This window comes from Penicillium chrysogenum (genome assembly GCF_028827035.1).
Source record: "Penicillium chrysogenum strain IBT 35668 chromosome Unknown utg000004l_segment0_segment0, whole genome shotgun sequence".
In the NCBI taxonomy this organism is placed as follows: domain Eukaryota; kingdom Fungi; phylum Ascomycota; class Eurotiomycetes; order Eurotiales; family Aspergillaceae; genus Penicillium; species Penicillium chrysogenum.
In genome coordinates this window covers 2,174,682-2,192,261 of record NW_026622752.1, presented here as the reverse complement: position 1 = coordinate 2,192,261, position 17,580 = coordinate 2,174,682, and the positions used below count along the sequence as shown (strand labels likewise).

Genomic DNA, 17,580 nt, shown 5'->3' with positions numbered 1-17,580 from the left:
TCGCTTTTGCTTTTTCTTCTCGTTTTTAGCGCGTAAATCGCTTACTTCTTTCTCTAGTAGTACGGCGGATTATATCGTGATCTAGTAGGCTTTTAAAACCTAGTTAATAGCGGAATTAAGCGGGCTAGGGGGGCTCCTTAATCTCGTACGAAGTAGTGCTTTTATTAAGGAGGCTTACTTTTACAATTATATATAGTTCGAAGGTGTTTTTAGATCCTAATCACTACCCCGGCTAGAAGGGGGGTAGGAGTTCGAAGACGAATATTAAGCTTCGAAATCACTCTTTCCGGTATAAAAGGGACTAAACTAGCTACTCCGAAGCTATTCTTAATAGTCTTTGATTTAAAAGCTTTAATTCGTGCGAGAGGGTATACTTCGAGGAAATCAAGTTTATTAATATAATTTATCCTAACCCGCATTTTTACTTTAACTAGCCGGCCGTACGAGCGTTTTAATACCGTAAAATAGCCTATATCTAAAGGCTATAAAAGGTAAGAGGAATATAGAGGTATACAGATCGGTATGATTTTATTTTCTTCGTAGATTTTATCGAACTTCGGCGTTAAATGACTTCCGTGGCTATTAAGTATTAAAAGCCGATATACCCCCTTTATACGTATAGAAGTGGTAGGAATAAAGGGCTTTTTTAGCTAGCGAAGTCCGATTTTATTAGAGGTCTATCTATTAGGACTAACCTTAAATCGCTAATCGTCTAGGAGGCTATTAAACTAGGATTTAATAAAGACTTTACCTTTAAAAATCATATACGGTAGAAGGGCCTAACTAGTAGTATTTGTACACTTAATAGCCGTCACCTATTCACAATTTCTAGGTTATAAAAGTGCTCGCCGACCGTAGTATTGTGATCCCATAACATGTGTTGAGAATATATGTTGTGGGGCGCCTATATATATATACCACCGCAATAAGTCAGTTCCCATGAACTGACTTTGTTATGACCTTTTGGTCTAATGGGTAAACGTGCGGAGCAGTGGCTGCCGGATCTCAGTATTCGCTTCTCGTAATAACCTTCGTAGTCGCCGTTAATCCTATCGCAAAACCCGTCTTATCAAAGTTATAAACGTTATCCGGATCGATCCTAAATTATAGGATGGTTTTTTAAATAAGATTAAACCACTCCTTTATGATTTTTGGATCCTCACATTTCGCACGCTTATAGTTATAACGTTTCGAGAATCGAGAGGAGAGAAGAGGACGTCGTTTAACAAATTTTATAACCCAATTTTCGCTAACCGAAAGAACCGGGCTAGATCCGCGCTTTTTAAGAAGAAGATTCGCCATTTCTTATATAGTAGTAGGCCGGGGGGCTACTCTATATAGATCCATAGAGAGGATCTATTTTTTAAGAGATTGCTCTTTAAGCTCAGTTAGTTTATATGAGTTAGCGCGTGAAATCGCGCGGTTTTGAACACCCCGGAGGCGGCGGCGGAGGGTAGCCTTAGGCACTTTAAAATAGTGTGTAGCTTCACGAATTGAAGAGATTTTTTCATTCTTAAAATCTTGGATAGCTAATAAGATCCTACCCTCTTGCTCGGTTGAATTTTTAGACGATCGAGAACGAATTAGTGGCATAGTGGGTGGTTGAAGAGAGAAGGTTATATTAATTAACGCGTTTTGGGTGGGGGTGCGTCACTCGGTAGTGTGCGTCACTCGGTAGTGGATTACGTTAACGTAATCGGAAAGCGAGTGGCCACTATAAGCGAGTGGCCACCCTCCCCCCATATATAGTTTTTAAATGCATTTATCTCAACCAAAACGCCATTAAATTAAATAAACTAAAATCATTATCTATCTAGGCATATCTCTCTTCTATAGCCTGGCTTTCTATATATCCTATATACTCGTCCGGCCTAGGGAGGCGGTTTTAAACCTTCCGAAACCTACTTACGATAGTTGTTGATACGCGTAACTTAGGCCTTAAATGGCTCTAAACGTAGCTCACGAACCTCCTAAACTAAGAGATCCCCTTCGTAGACTATCGTCCTTATAGATCGAGTTCGCTTTTACTTTTTCTTCTCGTTTTTAGCGCGTAAATCGCTCACTTCTTTCTCTAGTAATATAGCGGATTATATTATAATCTAGTAGGCTTTTAAAACCTAGTTGATAGCGGAATTAAGCGGGCTTAGGGGGCTTCTTAATCTTATACAAAGCAATGCTTTAATAGAGGAAGCTTACTTTTCTAATTATATATAGTTCGAAGGCGTTTTTAGATCCTAATCACTACCCCGGCTAGGAGGGGGGTAGGGGTAGTAAGCCGGATATTAAGCTTCGAAATCACTCTCTCCGGTATAAAAGGTATTAAACTAGTAGATCGAAAGCTATTTTTAATAGTCTCTAATTTAAAAGCTTTAATTTATACGAGAGGATATACTTCGAGGAAATTAAGTTTATCGATATAATTGATTCCGTTCCGTATTTTCATTTTAACTATCCGGCTATATAAGCGTTTTAGCACCGTAAAATAGCCGATATCGAGAGGCTATAAAAGATAAGAGGAGTGCGGAGGTATATAGATTAGTATAATTTTATTTTCTTTATAGACTTTATCGAATCTCGGGGTTAAATAACTTCTATAGCCGTTAAGTATTAAAAGCCGATACCCCCCCTTCGTACGTAAAGAAGTGGTAGGAATAAAGAGCTTTTTAAGCTAGTGAAGTCCAATTTTATTAGAGGTCTATCTATTAGGACTAACCTTAAATCGCTAGTCCTCTAGGAGGCCGTCGAACTAAGATTTAATAAAGACTTTACCTTTAAAAATTATATATAGGGGGAGGGCCTAGCTAGTAGTATTCGTACACTCGATAATAGTCACCTATTCTCGATTTCTAGGCTATAAAAGTGCTCGCCGGCTATAGTATTCACTCCTCGTTATCACCTTCGCTATAGCGGTTAACCCTATCGCGAAACTAGTCTCGTTAAAGTTATAAACGTTATCGGGGTCAATCCTAAATTAAAGGATAGTTTTTTAAATAAGATTAAACCACTCTATAATAATCTTCGGGTCTTCGCACTTCGCACGTTCGTAATTATAGCGTCTCGAGAACCGGGAGGAAAGGAGAGGGTGCCGGTTTATAAAATTATAAACCTATTTATCGCTAACCGAAAGAACCGGGGTAGTTCCACACTTTTCGAGGAGAAGATTCGCTATTTCTCGTATAGTAGAGGGCCGGGGTGCTAATCCGCGAGTATCTATAGATAGAATCCATTTTTTAAGAGATTCCTCCTTAATTTATATCAATTTATATAAGTTAGCGCGAGAAATCGCGCGGTGTTATATACCACTAAGCCGGTAGCGGGGAGTTATACGCGGGACTTTATAAGTGCGAGTAGCGAGAGTAATAGATATAATATCTCCATTTTTAAAAGCCTAGATAGCTAATAAGATCCTACCCTCTTACTCTATTAAATTTGTAGAGGATTAGGAGCGAATTAGTGGCATAGTGGGTGGTTAAATTAACTAAGTGCTAGTTCATGGACGCGTTTTTAGAGGTGGTGGCCACTCGCTTACAGTAGCCACTCGCTTTCCGATTACGTTAACGTATTTCACTACCGAGCTGCGCACACCACCGAGCTACGCACCCCACCCAAAACGCGTCGATAAATTAGCACTTAGTTAATTCAACCACCCACCATACCACCAATTCGCTCTCAATCCTCTAGAAATTCAATAGAGAGAGAGGGTAGGATCTTATTAGCTATCAATGCTATTAAAAATCAAGAAATCAGCGCTATCCGGGAAGCAGCACGCCATTTTGCAGTGCCTGAATCAACCCTCCGGTCGCGTCTTAGTGGGACTATATTTCGCGCTAAAACCCGCGCTAACGGTCATAAACTGACTGAGCTTAAAGAGCAATCTCTTAAAAAATAGATCCTCTCTATAGATCTACGTGGAGTAGCCCCCCGGCCTGCTACTATACGAGAAATGGCGAATCTTCTTCTTAAAAAGCGCGGATCTAGCCCGGTTCTTTCGGTTAGCGAAAATTAGGTTATAAAATTTGTTAAACGACGTCCTCTTCTTTCCTCTCGATTCTCGAAACGTTATAACTACGAGCGTGCGAAATGTGAGGATCTAGAGGTTATAAAGGGGTGGTTTAATCTTATTTAAAAAACTATCTTATAATTTAGGATTCACCCGGACGACGTTTATAACTTTAATAAGACCGGTTTCGCGATAGGATTAACGGCGACTACGAAGGTTATTACAAGAAGTGAATACTACGGTCGGCGAGCACTTTTATAACCTAGAAATCGTGAATAGGTAACAGCTATTAAGTGTATAAATGCTACTAGTTAGGCCCTTCTACCGTGTGTGATTTTTAAAGGTAAAGTCTTTATTAAATCCTAGTTTGACGGCCTCCCGGACGATTAGCGATTTAAGGTTAGTCCTAATAGATAGACCTCTAATAAAATCGGACTTCGCTAGCTAAAAAAGCTCTTTATTCCTACCACTTCTATACGTATAAAGGGGGTATATCGGCTTTTAATACTTAACGGCTATAGAAGTCATTTAACGCCGAAGTTCGATAAAATCTATAAAGAAAATAAAATCATACCGATCTATATACCTCCGTATTCCTCTTACCTTTTATAGCCTTTAGATATAGGCTATTTTACGGTATTAAAACGCTCGTACGGCCGGCTAGTTAAAGTAAAAATGCGGGTTAGGATAAATCATATTAATAAACTTGATTTCCTCGAAGTATACCCTCTCGCACGAATTAAAGCTTTTAAATCAGAGACTATTAAAAATAGCTTCGGAGTAGCTAGTTTAGTCCCTTTTATACTAGAAAGAGTGATTTCGAAGCTTAATATTCGACTTCGAACCCCTACCCCCCTTCTAGCTAGGGTAGTGATTAGGATCTAAAAACACCTTCGAACTATATACAATTGTAAAAGCAAGCCTCCTTAATAAAAGCACTACTTCGTATGAGATTAAGGAGCCCCCTAGCCCGCTTAATTCCGCTATTAACTAGGTTTTAAAGGCCTACTAGATCACGATATAATCCGCCGCACTACTAGAGAAAGAAGTGAGCGATTTACGCGCTAAAAACGAGAAGAAAAAGTAAAAGCGAACTCGATCTATAAGGACGATAGTCTATAAAGGGGATCTCTTAGTTTAGGATATCCGTGAGCTACGTTCAGAGCCATTTAAGGCCTAAGTAGCGCGTATTAATAACTATCGTGAGCGGATTTCGGAAGGTTTAAGGCCGCCCCCTAGGCCGGACGAGCATATAGAATATGTAGGAAGCTAGGATATAGGAGAGAGACATGTCCAGATAGATGATGATTTTAGTTTATTTAATTTAATGGCGTTTTGGTTGAGATAAATGCATTTAAATTCAGGAAGTTAGGTGGGGTGTGTAGCTCGGTGGTATGCGTAGCTCGGTAGTGAAATACGTTAACGTAATCGGAAAGCGAGTGGCCACCCTCCCCCCATATATAGTTTTTAAATGCATTTATCTTAACCAAAACGCTATTAAATTAAATAAACTAAAATCATTATCTATCTAGGTATGTCTCTCTTCTATAGCCTAGCTTTCTACATATCCTATATACTCGTCCGGCCTAGGGAGGCGGTTTTAAACCTTCCGAAACCTACTTACGATAGTTATTGATACGCGTAACTTAGGCCTTAAATAGCTCTAAACGTAGCTTACGAACCTCCTAAACTAAGAGATCCCCTTCGTAGACTATCGTCCTTATAGATCGAGTTCGCTTTTACTTTTTCTTCTCGTTTTTAGCGCGTAAATCGCTCACTTCTTTCTCTAGTAATACGGCGGATTATATTATAATCTAGCAGGCTTTTAAAACCTAGTTAATAGCGGAATTAAGCGGGCTTAGGGGGCTTCTTAATCTTATACGAAGTAATACTTTAATAGAGGAAGCTTACTTTTCTAATTATATATAGTTTAAAGGCGTTTTTAGATCCTAATCACTACCCCGGCTAGGAGGGGGGTAGGGGTAGTAAGCCGGATATTAAGCTTCGAAATCACTCTCTCCGGTATAAAAGGTATTAAACTAGTAGATCGAAAGCTATTTTTAATAGTCTCTGATTTAAAAGCTTTAATTCGTGCGAGAGGATATACTTCGAGGAAATCAAGTTTATCGATATAATTGATTCCGTTCCGTATTTTTATTTTAACTATCCGGCCGTACGAGCGTTTTAGTACCGTAAAACAGCCGATATCGAGAGGCTATAAAAGATAAGAGGAGTGCAGAGGCATATAGATTAGTATGATTTTATTTTCTTTATAGATTTTATCGAATCTCGGGGTTAAATAACTTCTATAGCCGTTAAGTATTAAAAGCCGATACCCCCCTTCGTATATAAAGAAGTGGTAGGAATAAAGAGCTTTTTAAGCTAGCGAAGTCCAATTTTATTAGAGGTCTATCTATTAGGACTAACCTTAAATCGCTAGTCCTCCGGGAGGCCGTTAAACTAAGATTTAATAAAGACTTTGCCTTTAAAAATTATATACGGGGGGAGGGCCTAGCTAGTAGTATTCGTACACTCGATAATAGTCACCTATTCTCGATTTCTAGGCTATAAAAGTGCTCGCCGACTATAGTATTCACTCCTCGTTATCACCTTTACCGTAGTAGTTAACCCTATCGCGAAACTAGTCTCGTTAAAGTTATAAACGTTATCGGGGTCAATCCTAAATTAAAGGATCGTTTTTTAAATAAGATTAAACCACTCTATAATAATCTTCGGGTCTTCGCACTTCGTACGTTCGTAATTATAGCGTCTCGAGAACCGGGAGGAAAGGAGAGGGTGCCGGTTTATAAAATTATAAACCTATTTATCGCTAACCGAAAGAACCGGGGTGGTTCCACACTTTTCGAGGAGAAGATTCGCTATTTCTCGTATAGTAGAGGGCCGGGATACTAATCCGCGAGTATCTATAGATAGAATCCATTTTTTAAGAGATTCCTCCTTAATTTATATTAATTTATATAAGTTAGCGCGAGAAATCGCGCGGTGTTATATACCACTAAGCCGGTGGCGGAGAGTTATACGCGGGACTTTATAAGTGCGAGTAGCGAGAGTAATAGATATAATATCTCCATTTTTAAAAGCCTGGATAGCTAATAAGATCCTACCCTCTTACTCTATTGAATTTGTAGAGGATTGGGAGCGAATTGGTGGTATAGTGGGTAGTTGAATTAACTAAGTGCTAGTTCATAGACGCGTTTTTGGAGGTGGTGGCCACTCGCTTACAGTGGCCACTCGCTTTCCGATTACGTTAGTTGCATGTTTTGTGCCTTACAAACCAGGCCGCCAACCCCCACCGCTTGTTGGAGATAACTTTTTCTGCCGCAAAATTATTTCGTCCTGATAGACAGTCGCAAACAAGATGGCGCCCCCGATCACAGAGAATCCAGAGTTCGAGGACTCTGATGTATCTGATAATTCCGATGTGGAACAGCCCGATGTCGACGACCGAGCCCCCAAGCGTCGCCGTCTCTCAGAGTCGTCCAACGACTCATACGTCGCACCTGCGCCGCTCCCTACCCTCTCTCGTATCAAGAAGAAGGGTGAGGTAGAGAAGGAGCCCGAGTCAAAGGAAGAGGAACCCGTTCTTATTAGCGATGCAATTGAGCTTGGTAAACAGAGTGGGCTGTCCACTTTCGCAGAATTGGATGTCGCACCTTGGCTTGTCTCTTCGTTGGCCACAATGGCGATCAAACGGCCAACTGCTATTCAGAAGGCTTGTATTCCTGAGATTCTAAAGGGGAAAGACTGTATTGGTGGAAGTCGCACTGGTTCCGGAAAGACTATGGCCTTTGCGGTTCCAATTATGCAGCAGTGGGCGCGGAATCCATTCGGGATCTACGCTTTGGTTTTGACTCCAACTCGGTATGTTCATGGTGGGTATGAGTTTTGTCTTTCGTCTTTACTGACTGACCTTATTTTCTCTGTCTAGTGAGCTTGCACTCCAGATCTACGAACAATTCAGGGCCGTTTCCGCCCCGCAAAATATGAAGCCTATCCTTGTCGTCGGAGGCATGGATATGCGCCAGCAGGCTATTGAACTTGCGAGCCGGCCGCACGTAGTCATCGCGACACCCGGCCGACTAGCCGACCACATCAAAACGTCCGGAGAAGACACAGTGGCCGGTCTCCGCCGCGTCAAAATGGTTGTTCTCGATGAAGCTGATCGCCTGCTCGCCAGTGGGCCAGGAAGCATGCTACCAGACGTGGAGACATGCCTCGGAGCACTTCCGCCATCCGCAGAGCGTCAAACTCTGCTGTTCACAGCGACCATGACAGCCGAAGTGCGGGCATTGAAGTCCATGCCAGCAGCAGGCAACAAGCCACCGATCTTCATGACCGAGATCGGCACCGAGAACCAAGGCAAGATCCCGCCAACCCTCAAGCAGACATACCTAAAGGTCCCGATGACGCACCGCGAGGCCTTCCTGCATGCGCTGCTCTCCACCGAAGTAAACGTCACTAAGCCGGTCATCGTCTTCTGCAACCATACCAAAACATGCGATCTGCTAGAACGCACCCTCCGCCGTCTCGGCCACCGCATTACCTCCCTCCACAGTATCCTCCCCCAATCCGAGCGCACGGCTAACCTGGCTCGTTTCCGAGCCACGGCTGCCCGTGTCTTGGTTGCTACGGACGTTGCTTCGCGTGGTCTCGATATCCCCTCCGTAGAGCTGGTTATCAATTACGAAGTGCCCCGGAACCCGGATGATTATGTGCACCGTGTTGGTCGTACTGCGCGTGCGGGCCGGAGTGGTGAGGCTACCACTCTTATTGGTCAGCGTGATGTTGAACTCGTTCTTGCTATTGAGGAGCGGGTTGGTAGGCAGATGGAGGAGTTCGCGCAGGAAGGCGTCAATATTGAGAGCCGTGTTGTTAGAACCGGTTTGCTTAAGGAGGTTGGCTCCGCGAAGCGTGAGGCTGCGGGTGAGATTGATGAGGGTCGTGATATCCTTGGACGGAAGCGTAATAAGTTGAAGAAGGTCCGCTGAGGGACGTCTTAGATAGATGCTATCTACCTTGTATGAATTGATATATTTAGCGATCTTCTTTCTGGGATTGGACCTGAAGTGTATACCTATGTGCATTTGTAGGTATTTGTTTCAACTTCCTCATCCTATAATTGTTCAAACGCACAAATGGTATCATTTATCGCAACGTATAGACGAATTATTCTAATGCTGCATGCTTCCAAAAAGGGATACCCGCTGCCATGCTAGGACTAACATTTGAAGTATATCAACGTATCTCGATATGCTCGTTTGACCCTTTACATCATGCAATACATTGCCTTGGGAAATGGCTGCTATCCATTGCAATGCGACTTATTCACTCAGACATGCCCCACACAGCAAGCAGTAGTCTGGACAGAATATCAACACAGAAAAGAAGACAATGCAGCCGAATCACCCAGTCCACGAGTCGGAACTTTGATTGCCTGCCGTACTCATGAGTTTCAATAACCCATCGACCGCGTCACCTCGCTGTGATGGCGACATGGCATCCACATCATTCATGCCGAGCTCGGCTCTTGGGCCCATGCTTGTTTCCCTATCGGCTTCACGGCGAATAACCGTAGCCGGAGGACTACTCAGCTGCATTGGGGAACCGAGCCCACGAGGCGGTGTTCGTTGCGCGTGTGACTTTGTGCGCTGCTGAACAACGCTGGAAGACAATGGGGAAGGTCGGCCTGGAAGATCGGGTGTACTATGGGAGGGAGTGGAAGTGAAGCCAGCGCAGCCGATGCGGGGTGTCTTCATATGCGAGGATGAGAAGGATGAGAAGGATGTGAAGTGTTTGCGAGATGAGAGGGGTGGTGTGGAGAGGACGGAGAGTGACAGCCGTGGGCATTTGCGGCTGTGGGCTTCTAGCTCGGAGAGCCGGCGGTCGAATTGGTGGTCTGTCACATTGCGCATTGCGCTCTGTAGTCTTGATCGGAGAAGGGTTGCTTTCTTTTCAATTGTTAGAAGCTGCCTGCTGGGGAAGATGTTTGATACTGATATCATGGTTCGCATACTTGTTGGATGAACATTTTGCGCGTCTCGGGGTCTGAGATAACGCTACGCGTTTCTTGCTCGGGGGTGCTGGGCACATTGAAAGATTGATCGGTGTCCATTAGATCCTGTGTTTGGTCGCATTCAGGTTGTGAGTTTTGTGGTGTGGGGGTTTGGTTGATCTATTATTCGCGCGTTATAGGGTTAGCTTTGGATTGATCATTCTCGGGACTTCTTTGTCTGTCTCGCATGAGCTTACCTGGCTTTGCATATCATCATTGAGAGGAGATTGGACGCCGGGCTGCGGAGAGGATTCCCGCGCCTGCACGTGTCCGAGGTGGTCTTCCATCTCGTCCACTTGATCCCGTGTCCGTTTTTGGCCTGCAAAGATGGGAGAGGGGAGGAGTTTCTTAGGTGAGGTAGCAATCGACATCCGCTTGACTGGGGTCCCAATGGCCGGGAATGATGGTTTGGCGTGTGTGGCGGGGGATAAACACGCGTTTGAGTCTTTCTCGCCGAGAATTCGTCGTCCGTCCTTGATGGGACTGAATTGCACTGAAGTTGAATTCATTATGGAGCTCTGGAGTAGTTCCCGAGTGGGTTCGAGGGTAGGATTGAGAGGAACAGAAGGTCGAGATAGTAGAAGCCGGAAGTGCTGCGGGGAAGTGTGATGTTGACGCGGACCAATGCGATGTGCAAAGAGAATTTGCAATCACAATTGGAAGTAGAAAGTTGAGGAGTAGGTATAAGATAGAAAGTCGAAAGTTGAGAGTCGAACTGGGAAAAGGAAAAACGGTCTCGCGCGTCGACCGCGTTTAGTTAACTTACTAGCCTTGTATAGAGCACGGACTAGGGCTCCACACGGGCGTGTTGAGCACGCGTTCGGAATTTCGTCTAGGATTTCGATTTGGACATTGCTATTTTTTGGATGTTTTGATACAATTAATACTATTGGTTTGGTTTAGAATGTTTTATAGCAGTTGATTGCTATATGTTATTCTATACACGCGTATGACATTGACTTTGCTTCTCGATGTTCCCATATGAGACCTTCTGATATTGAAGATCCAAGTCTTCTAGTCTTTTTATATACCCTATTGCTCTAATTTGCTTTTCTAGGGCTTATAACGATTACAATACTGTCAAACACGGAGTGCTTAACCCCGGCCTGGGGCGCGTCGACTCCGTCGTGCTTTTCGTGTCCTGGATCCATAAGGGTTAGAGACCCCACGCGGTATATGATTAAATTCTAGGAGAAAAACAGAAATGTTATTTACGCTTTTACTTGAGTAAGACTGCAGGGGGTCAAAATGAATAAGCATGTATGTAATAATATAGTTGGGGAAAAGATAGTTAATAGCCCATGGCAGGCCTGACCTCGGGAGGTATATTGTGAATAATCCCATTGTGATCAATGACATTATGAAATCCATGCATCCAGCCCTGGAGGTGCATGTCTAGCTTCCTTTCCCACCTTTTCCAAACTGCTATAGACCTCTACTGAAGGTGATGCTCTCTAAGTAACATCTATTTAGTGGTCTAGTTATATAAGACCCACGACTAACGGCCAACATATTGTAACTAATAGGTAGAACATCTATATAGTACAACCAAGCTTGGAAAATCGAGACAGATAGCTAAATATGGCAATAACTTACATTTGCTTTCCTTATCAAGCTATTTCCTCTATTCTTTTTGGTGAATATGTAGATGGTAATAACAGATACCTAGATAGTGCTCTCTCCGCATGACATCATCGAATGAGAAGGAGAACCACTAGGGCTACCTAGGTAACTTCTAGTATATTATAAAGGAGAAATAGGGTAAAAAAAGAAAAGAGAAATCAACAAAGCAACTCCTAGATTGACGATCACCTCAGTATCGACTTCCCAAGGCCAAGGGACTTCCAACGTTGATCCTTCCCTTCCCCGCATTCATTCAACATTCTCTCTCTCTCCCTTGATCCTCTTCTTTCTCCAACATCACGACTCTTTTGCACATTCGTTATACATTCGTTACACGACCTCAGCTATTACTGCAATTATTATATTGGACTGGACTGTGCGTCACCAGAAGTGTGACCATGCAGCTGTCACTTGTGGTCCTGGCCGCTGTCTTCCAGGCAGCGGTTAGCATCGCATCTACGCTCACTCCACCCGTAATCCCCTTGGTCGTACGAAATCCATATCTCAGCACCTGGCTTGCCAATGCTCGGGATGCACCTTGGTCAAAATGGCCCATGTTCTACACTGGAGAGGAGGTGGGCCTTTCGTTGATGGCTCACCTTCCAAGTCAGAAAACCGTTTACCCTCTACTTGGCAAGCCTCATGAATCCTTGGATGATAAATCAGAGTATGTATTTGAAATATTTGAAAAAGGTCTGGTCCGGGAGACATTTAGATACTAACAAATAGCAGCTACAAGACCAAGTTCCCTAAATACCTTGGTCTGAACTATGATGCCTCAACGACCAACCTGACCTACCACATTGACACTGGTACCGGAAACCCTCTCGGCATTACAGTTTCATTCCTTTCACCCATTACACCAACTTCAACTCTACGTCAGTCAATCCCGGCCTCGTATGTCACAATCGATGTCCAAGGCGATGTCGACGTCAGCATCTATATGGATGTTGATGGCCGCTGGGTCAGCGGAGATACCGGTAGCAAGATCAAGTGGGAAATAGGTAATTTGGAGACCGAGCAAGAGGGACTTGCACTCAAGCGATGGCAAGTGCAGAGGGAGAACGAGCTTCTTCTCTCAGAGATTCGCGATCGTGCGGAATGGGGCACCCTTCATTTCACTGGACCATGTGTAGGTCCTATCTGCCAAAAAATGAACTGATCAATAGCTGATCACAATACAGGATGCTAAATTCCAATCTGGGTATGCGACTGATGTGCGTCGAGGCTTCGCTAGCTCTGGAACTCTGCGAAACGCCAACGATAAGAAATTCCGCCCTATTCGGGATCGAGAGCCGGTTTTTGCGTTCTCCAAGTCTTTCCACCTTGGCCATTCATCGAAGGTTTACGACGACAGCGTCACCTTCACTCTCGCTTTTATTCAAGTCCCCGTTGTTCAGTATGCGTCGTCTCGGGGGCTCACCATGATGCGACCCTTGTGGGAAGCCTGGTACCCAACAACCGAGGAGCTCCTGAGTTTCCATTACACGGACTACGCTGCAGCTAGCTCTCTAGCATCCAATTACTCGCAGCAAGTGGCAGATGACGCTTACTTATCGGGAGCCGATGACTATGTTGACATTGTTGCCCTTAGTGCGCGGCAGGTCATGGGTGCAACTACCTTTTCAGGAACCCCGGATGACCCGATCCTGTTTCTAAAGGAGATCTCTTCGAATGGCAACTTCCAAACCATCGATGTCATCTTCCCCGCGTTCCCCTTCTTCCTGTACACGAACCCTCGGTGGTTGGCGTACCTTTTGGAGCCGCTGATCGAGCACATGCTGAGCGGACAATATCCCAATAAGTATGCGATGCACGATTTGGGTACACACTTCCCCAATGCCACCGGACATCCTGATGGGAGGGATGAGTATATGCCGGTCGAAGAGTGTGGTAATATCCTCATTATGGGTTTGGCTATCGTGAACTCGCTTCGCTACGAAGACCCTACCGCGGCCTCGTCCATTTGGTCAACACAGGGGCTGCCCTCGTCAAGCTCCAAAGGCGAGACTTCTGGACTGTTCCCCCTTCGCGATCTACAGGTAGTGTCCGGAATTGCCCACCAAGACAGCAAATGGGGTGGCGGTAGTAAAGGCCAGCACCAGGCTGAGAAATGGGTTAAGCGGAGCTATAGTCTTTGGAAACAGTGGACTGGATATCTGGTGGAGTTCTCTCTTGAGCCTGCTAACCAACGTAAGATCAATTTCTCTTGTCTTTTTCTGATGATGTATTCATCCAAGCTAATTCCGAGAACAGTTTCTACGGATGACTTTGCTGGCTGGCTGGCTCTCCAGACCAATTTGGCTCTCAAGGGTATTGTGGGCATCAACGCCATGAGCAAGATCGCCGAGGTAGCCGGTCACGATGCCGACGCTGCTTATTTCAAGGTATGAAGCATCTTTTATCTGTGTGTCATGGCGGATTGACTAACTACACCCGCAGAAAGTCGCCAGTGACTACATCGCCAAATGGGAGGAGTTTGGCATGTCCCGAGATGGCTCCCATGCCAAGCTTGCATACGACTGGTATGGCTCTTGGACAACGATCTACAACCTCTACGCCGATGCCCAGCTGTGCTTCCACCTAGAGAATACCGATACTGATTCACCTGGCTTTGTTCCGCGCCGCATCTACCAGAAGCAGTCTCTCTGGTATCACTATGTGCGTCAGAAGTACGGCCTGCCTCTCGACAGCCGCCACATGTACACCAAAACTGACTGGGAGTTCTTCTCAATGGCTGTCGCCTCCAAGCCTGTGCGTTCAGAGATCCTTGAGTCTGTCGCCCTGTGGGTCAATGAGACCACCACCGATCGTCCATTCACGGACTTGCACAACACGGAGGGTGACGGGGGCTTCCCTGGTCCGAACTTCTTCGCTCGGCCTGTCATTGGTGGCCATTTTGCTTTCCTAGCATTGGAGCGTGCCTGTGGTGGAAAGGCCATGCCAGGCCTATCTTTCCTCGACGATGTTGATAACGAGACCTTGGCACTTTGGGCCCAGAGTGCCGAGTCCGCCGCGAAAGAATTCACCATGTCGGGGCGGAACCGCCATGGCGAGGGTGAGCTGTAGAAGCTTGCATTTCGTCACGAGGGGTCATGGATGGAGCAAGGCTGTTGACACAGTGGATCTGTTGTCGCTTCTCATTTTCTTATCCATACCCCGGGCCAGAACTTTGCAACTTCGGCTATCGTATCATTAGTATATACTTAGACAGGGTGATGTCCATAGCACCTTGGTAGATTCAAGGTTACATACAAGCCCGACTTTGGTCTATTCCCGTGCAAGTGCAAGTCCGTATACTTCGAGAAGCGTACATCTGCCTGCCGAAGTACAACCCCACCGGTAGATCTTATGAGATACTAATTCACTAGAGTATAAGAAGCCAGACATTGTCCCGTAATTCAATTGAAGATTTCTTTGCGTTCCTATTTTTTTGTTGACTTCTTCTGGATCGATTCAAATTACATGGGCCCGTCGAATTCAGTCATCCAATTCGCGTTTGCTCACCGAAGGCAAATGTAAAAACACACAACACATATAAGACCAACCCGGAATATGTCTTTTCCCAAGAGAAAGAAAAAACTTAAATCTGGGCAGTTTTCGCATCCAGCAGAGCACGGATAATCCTTCGCATCCCCCAAACTCCCGTCAAGCCCGATCCCCATAGAAAGAGAAAATAAAAACCATCACAGACGAAGCGACACAATAGATACCACCTCCGGGTGAACTTGCACACCTAGCAGATGGAGAAAAGGGATGGAAGAGTCGGGAAAGGAAAGGATATCCGCGTCTGGGAGCACGAGTTCCTGACAAGGTTAGGCAATTTAGTTGCCGCCGAGGCTGGGGAAGTTCTTCTCGTCGACGGTAGGGCCGGCAGGGCCACGGGCGTTACCACGGGGGCAGCACCGCCACGGGCAGGGCGGTCACCGCGGGGGCACGGTCGCCACCACGGGGGCCACCACGGCCACGCTCGCTGCGCTCACCACCACGGGCAGGGCGGTCGCCACGGGGGGCGCGGTCGCCACGGCCGCGGGGAGCGGGGCCGCTGCGGGGAGGCTCGACGTAGCGGAGGTCAACGTCAAGGAAGTTCTTCTCCTTGCGCTGCTTCTCGCGCTTGGTCTTCTCGTGGGTAGGCTGGATGTAGGCGGCTTCGTCCTCCTTGGTGAGCTCCTTGGCGGCAGCCCACTTCTTGTCGAGCTTGCTGCCCTCGTTGGCAGTGCGCTCGGGCTTGGCGGCGAGGGTCTCGCGCTGGGCCTTCTCGGCAAGGTAGTCGGCGAAGGACTTGGAGTTGTCGGGCTCCTCCTGCTCCTCGGCCTCGGCGGGGGTCTGGGGCTCGCTCTCCTCCTTCTTGGCAAGCTTCTCGCCCTGGCGCTCGTCATCCAGGGTCTTCTCGCCGCTCTCGGCACCCCAGCCCTGCTGGACCTGCTTGCGGGTGTCGCTGTATGATCGAAATCCAACGTTAGTTTCATCATTCGAATTTGTATATCCCCACTCAAAATCTCATGATTCTCATGGTCTTGGTTCTTCGGGTTTATTCGTTCATTCGAGGGATCGCTTACGTCTGACCAGTGCGGGACTGGCGGTCGTTGCGGCCGCCACGGCCACGGCGGGCGGGCTGAGCAGCCTCGTCAGTGGGCTTCTCACGGTTGTGGTTACGGCCAGCGTTGCGGTCACGGTAAGCTGTCCAGTTATTAGCCCGAGCTTTCCGCCAACAACCGATTCATATCACCACATACCGGCCTCGTTGCCACCAGTCACACGGCCACCACGGCGAGCGTTGGCCTCGGTGTGACGAGCAGGCTGCTCCTTGGGGGCATCACGCTTTCCGGAGCGGTCAACGGGGCGGTCGATAGCCTTGGTGGGGGGAGGAGCGGGTCTGCTGGGGTCGAGCTCTGGGTCGTTACCTGATGATAGGTAACGTTAGCGATCAATGGACCGAAGAACGGATGCGAATAGAGCTGGATTCTTATGAATAGAAAGAGCCCATGGTCGTCGGAAAAGATAGCCGAGAATTGGATTCAAGGGAGGGGAAATTTACCCAGAAGCTCGTAGAGGTTCTATATGAAACCAAACAATTCGAATTAGTTATTGAACATTTTAAAAAAAATCCCTCGAATTCCCGGAATCGCTTCCAGATCGCGATTTCAGCTCAGCATTGCGTCGCTAGCAGCGCGCAGGAGAGCTCCAATTCAGCGTACCTTGGACCGGACGTCCGCCATGACGCCTGTTGTGTTTCGGAGACCTTCCGGAGGGAGGCGCTCAACTTTAGACAATCGGTCTAGAGGAGTTAACGGGGCACAAGGCAGAACCCAAGGGAATCCGGCCTGTCAAGATTGATGATGATGAATGAGCAGGGTGAAGAGAGGTCCACGGTTTGTGGTTGCCGGGTGTAAGGTGACTAATCAGGAAAGGCGGCTTCTGCTCCTAAGCGAATATGTCCGCGGTCGCTGATTGGCTGTCCGCAGTCTAGGGCTTAGGGTACCTTACGTAATCATTACGTCAAGGACTGCTTCTGGGGAGTATAGTTTTCTCAGACTCGCTGGGTTTATTCGCTGTTGGACATATTATATCCACCGTTTTTGTGTATGGTCCTATGTTTATGTGTATTTCCATATGGTAATACATATATTTAACTTACACAGAACTGACATGTCCCGGTGGAGTATGTCGATCTGACTGTGGACTACACCTGCGTACTCAATCGTGACCTCGCAGAAGCTATGTAATCATGGAGCTACCTACCTATACAGCTCCATAGCACAAATATGATGGATAAGTTTAGATTTAGGTTGACATGTGAGTGGGGATTGTTGCATCATATGGCTAGCAATTGCATTGGTTATTATTTATCCCTTGGGTATGCATTCCGGCCCTTCTACATGCC

At 46.1% G+C, this 17,580-nt stretch overlaps 4 protein-coding genes across 4 annotated transcripts; 2 read left to right on the top strand and 2 right to left on the bottom strand.

Annotated features, from left to right (window-relative positions):
- Positions 1-7,379: 7,379 nt before the first annotated feature.
- Positions 7,380-9,009, top strand: dbp8 (ATP-dependent RNA helicase DBP8; the record flags this gene model as incomplete). Its single annotated transcript, XM_056712521.1, has 2 exons — positions 7,380-7,882; positions 7,950-9,009. The coding sequence occupies 2 exons, from the start codon at positions 7,380-7,382 to the stop codon at positions 9,007-9,009; spliced, it is 1,563 nt and encodes a 520-aa protein (XP_056566236.1).
- Positions 9,010-9,423: 414 nt separating this feature from the next.
- N7489_006770 (uncharacterized protein) lies at positions 9,424-10,582 on the bottom strand (the record flags this gene model as incomplete). Its single annotated transcript, XM_056712520.1, has 3 exons — positions 9,424-9,969; positions 10,035-10,193; positions 10,271-10,582. The coding sequence occupies 3 exons, from the start codon at positions 10,580-10,582 to the stop codon at positions 9,424-9,426; spliced, it is 1,017 nt and encodes a 338-aa protein (XP_056566235.1).
- Positions 10,583-12,094: 1,512 nt separating this feature from the next.
- Positions 12,095-14,765, top strand: N7489_006769 (putative glutaminase; the record flags this gene model as incomplete). Its single annotated transcript, XM_056712519.1, has 5 exons — positions 12,095-12,363; positions 12,429-12,828; positions 12,881-13,889; positions 13,953-14,083; positions 14,139-14,765. The coding sequence occupies 5 exons, from the start codon at positions 12,095-12,097 to the stop codon at positions 14,763-14,765; spliced, it is 2,436 nt and encodes an 811-aa protein (XP_056566234.1).
- An 819-nt stretch (positions 14,766-15,584) lies between these two features.
- Positions 15,585-17,080, bottom strand: stm1 (uncharacterized protein; the record flags this gene model as incomplete). Its single annotated transcript, XM_056712518.1, has 5 exons — positions 16,895-17,080; positions 16,735-16,753; positions 16,433-16,600; positions 16,256-16,376; positions 15,585-16,134 (listed from the first exon to the last, which is right to left on the bottom strand). The coding sequence occupies exons 1-5, from the start codon at positions 16,913-16,915 to the stop codon at positions 15,585-15,587; spliced, it is 879 nt and encodes a 292-aa protein (XP_056566233.1). The 5' UTR covers positions 16,916-17,080.
- Between the last annotated feature and the right edge of the window lie 500 nt (positions 17,081-17,580).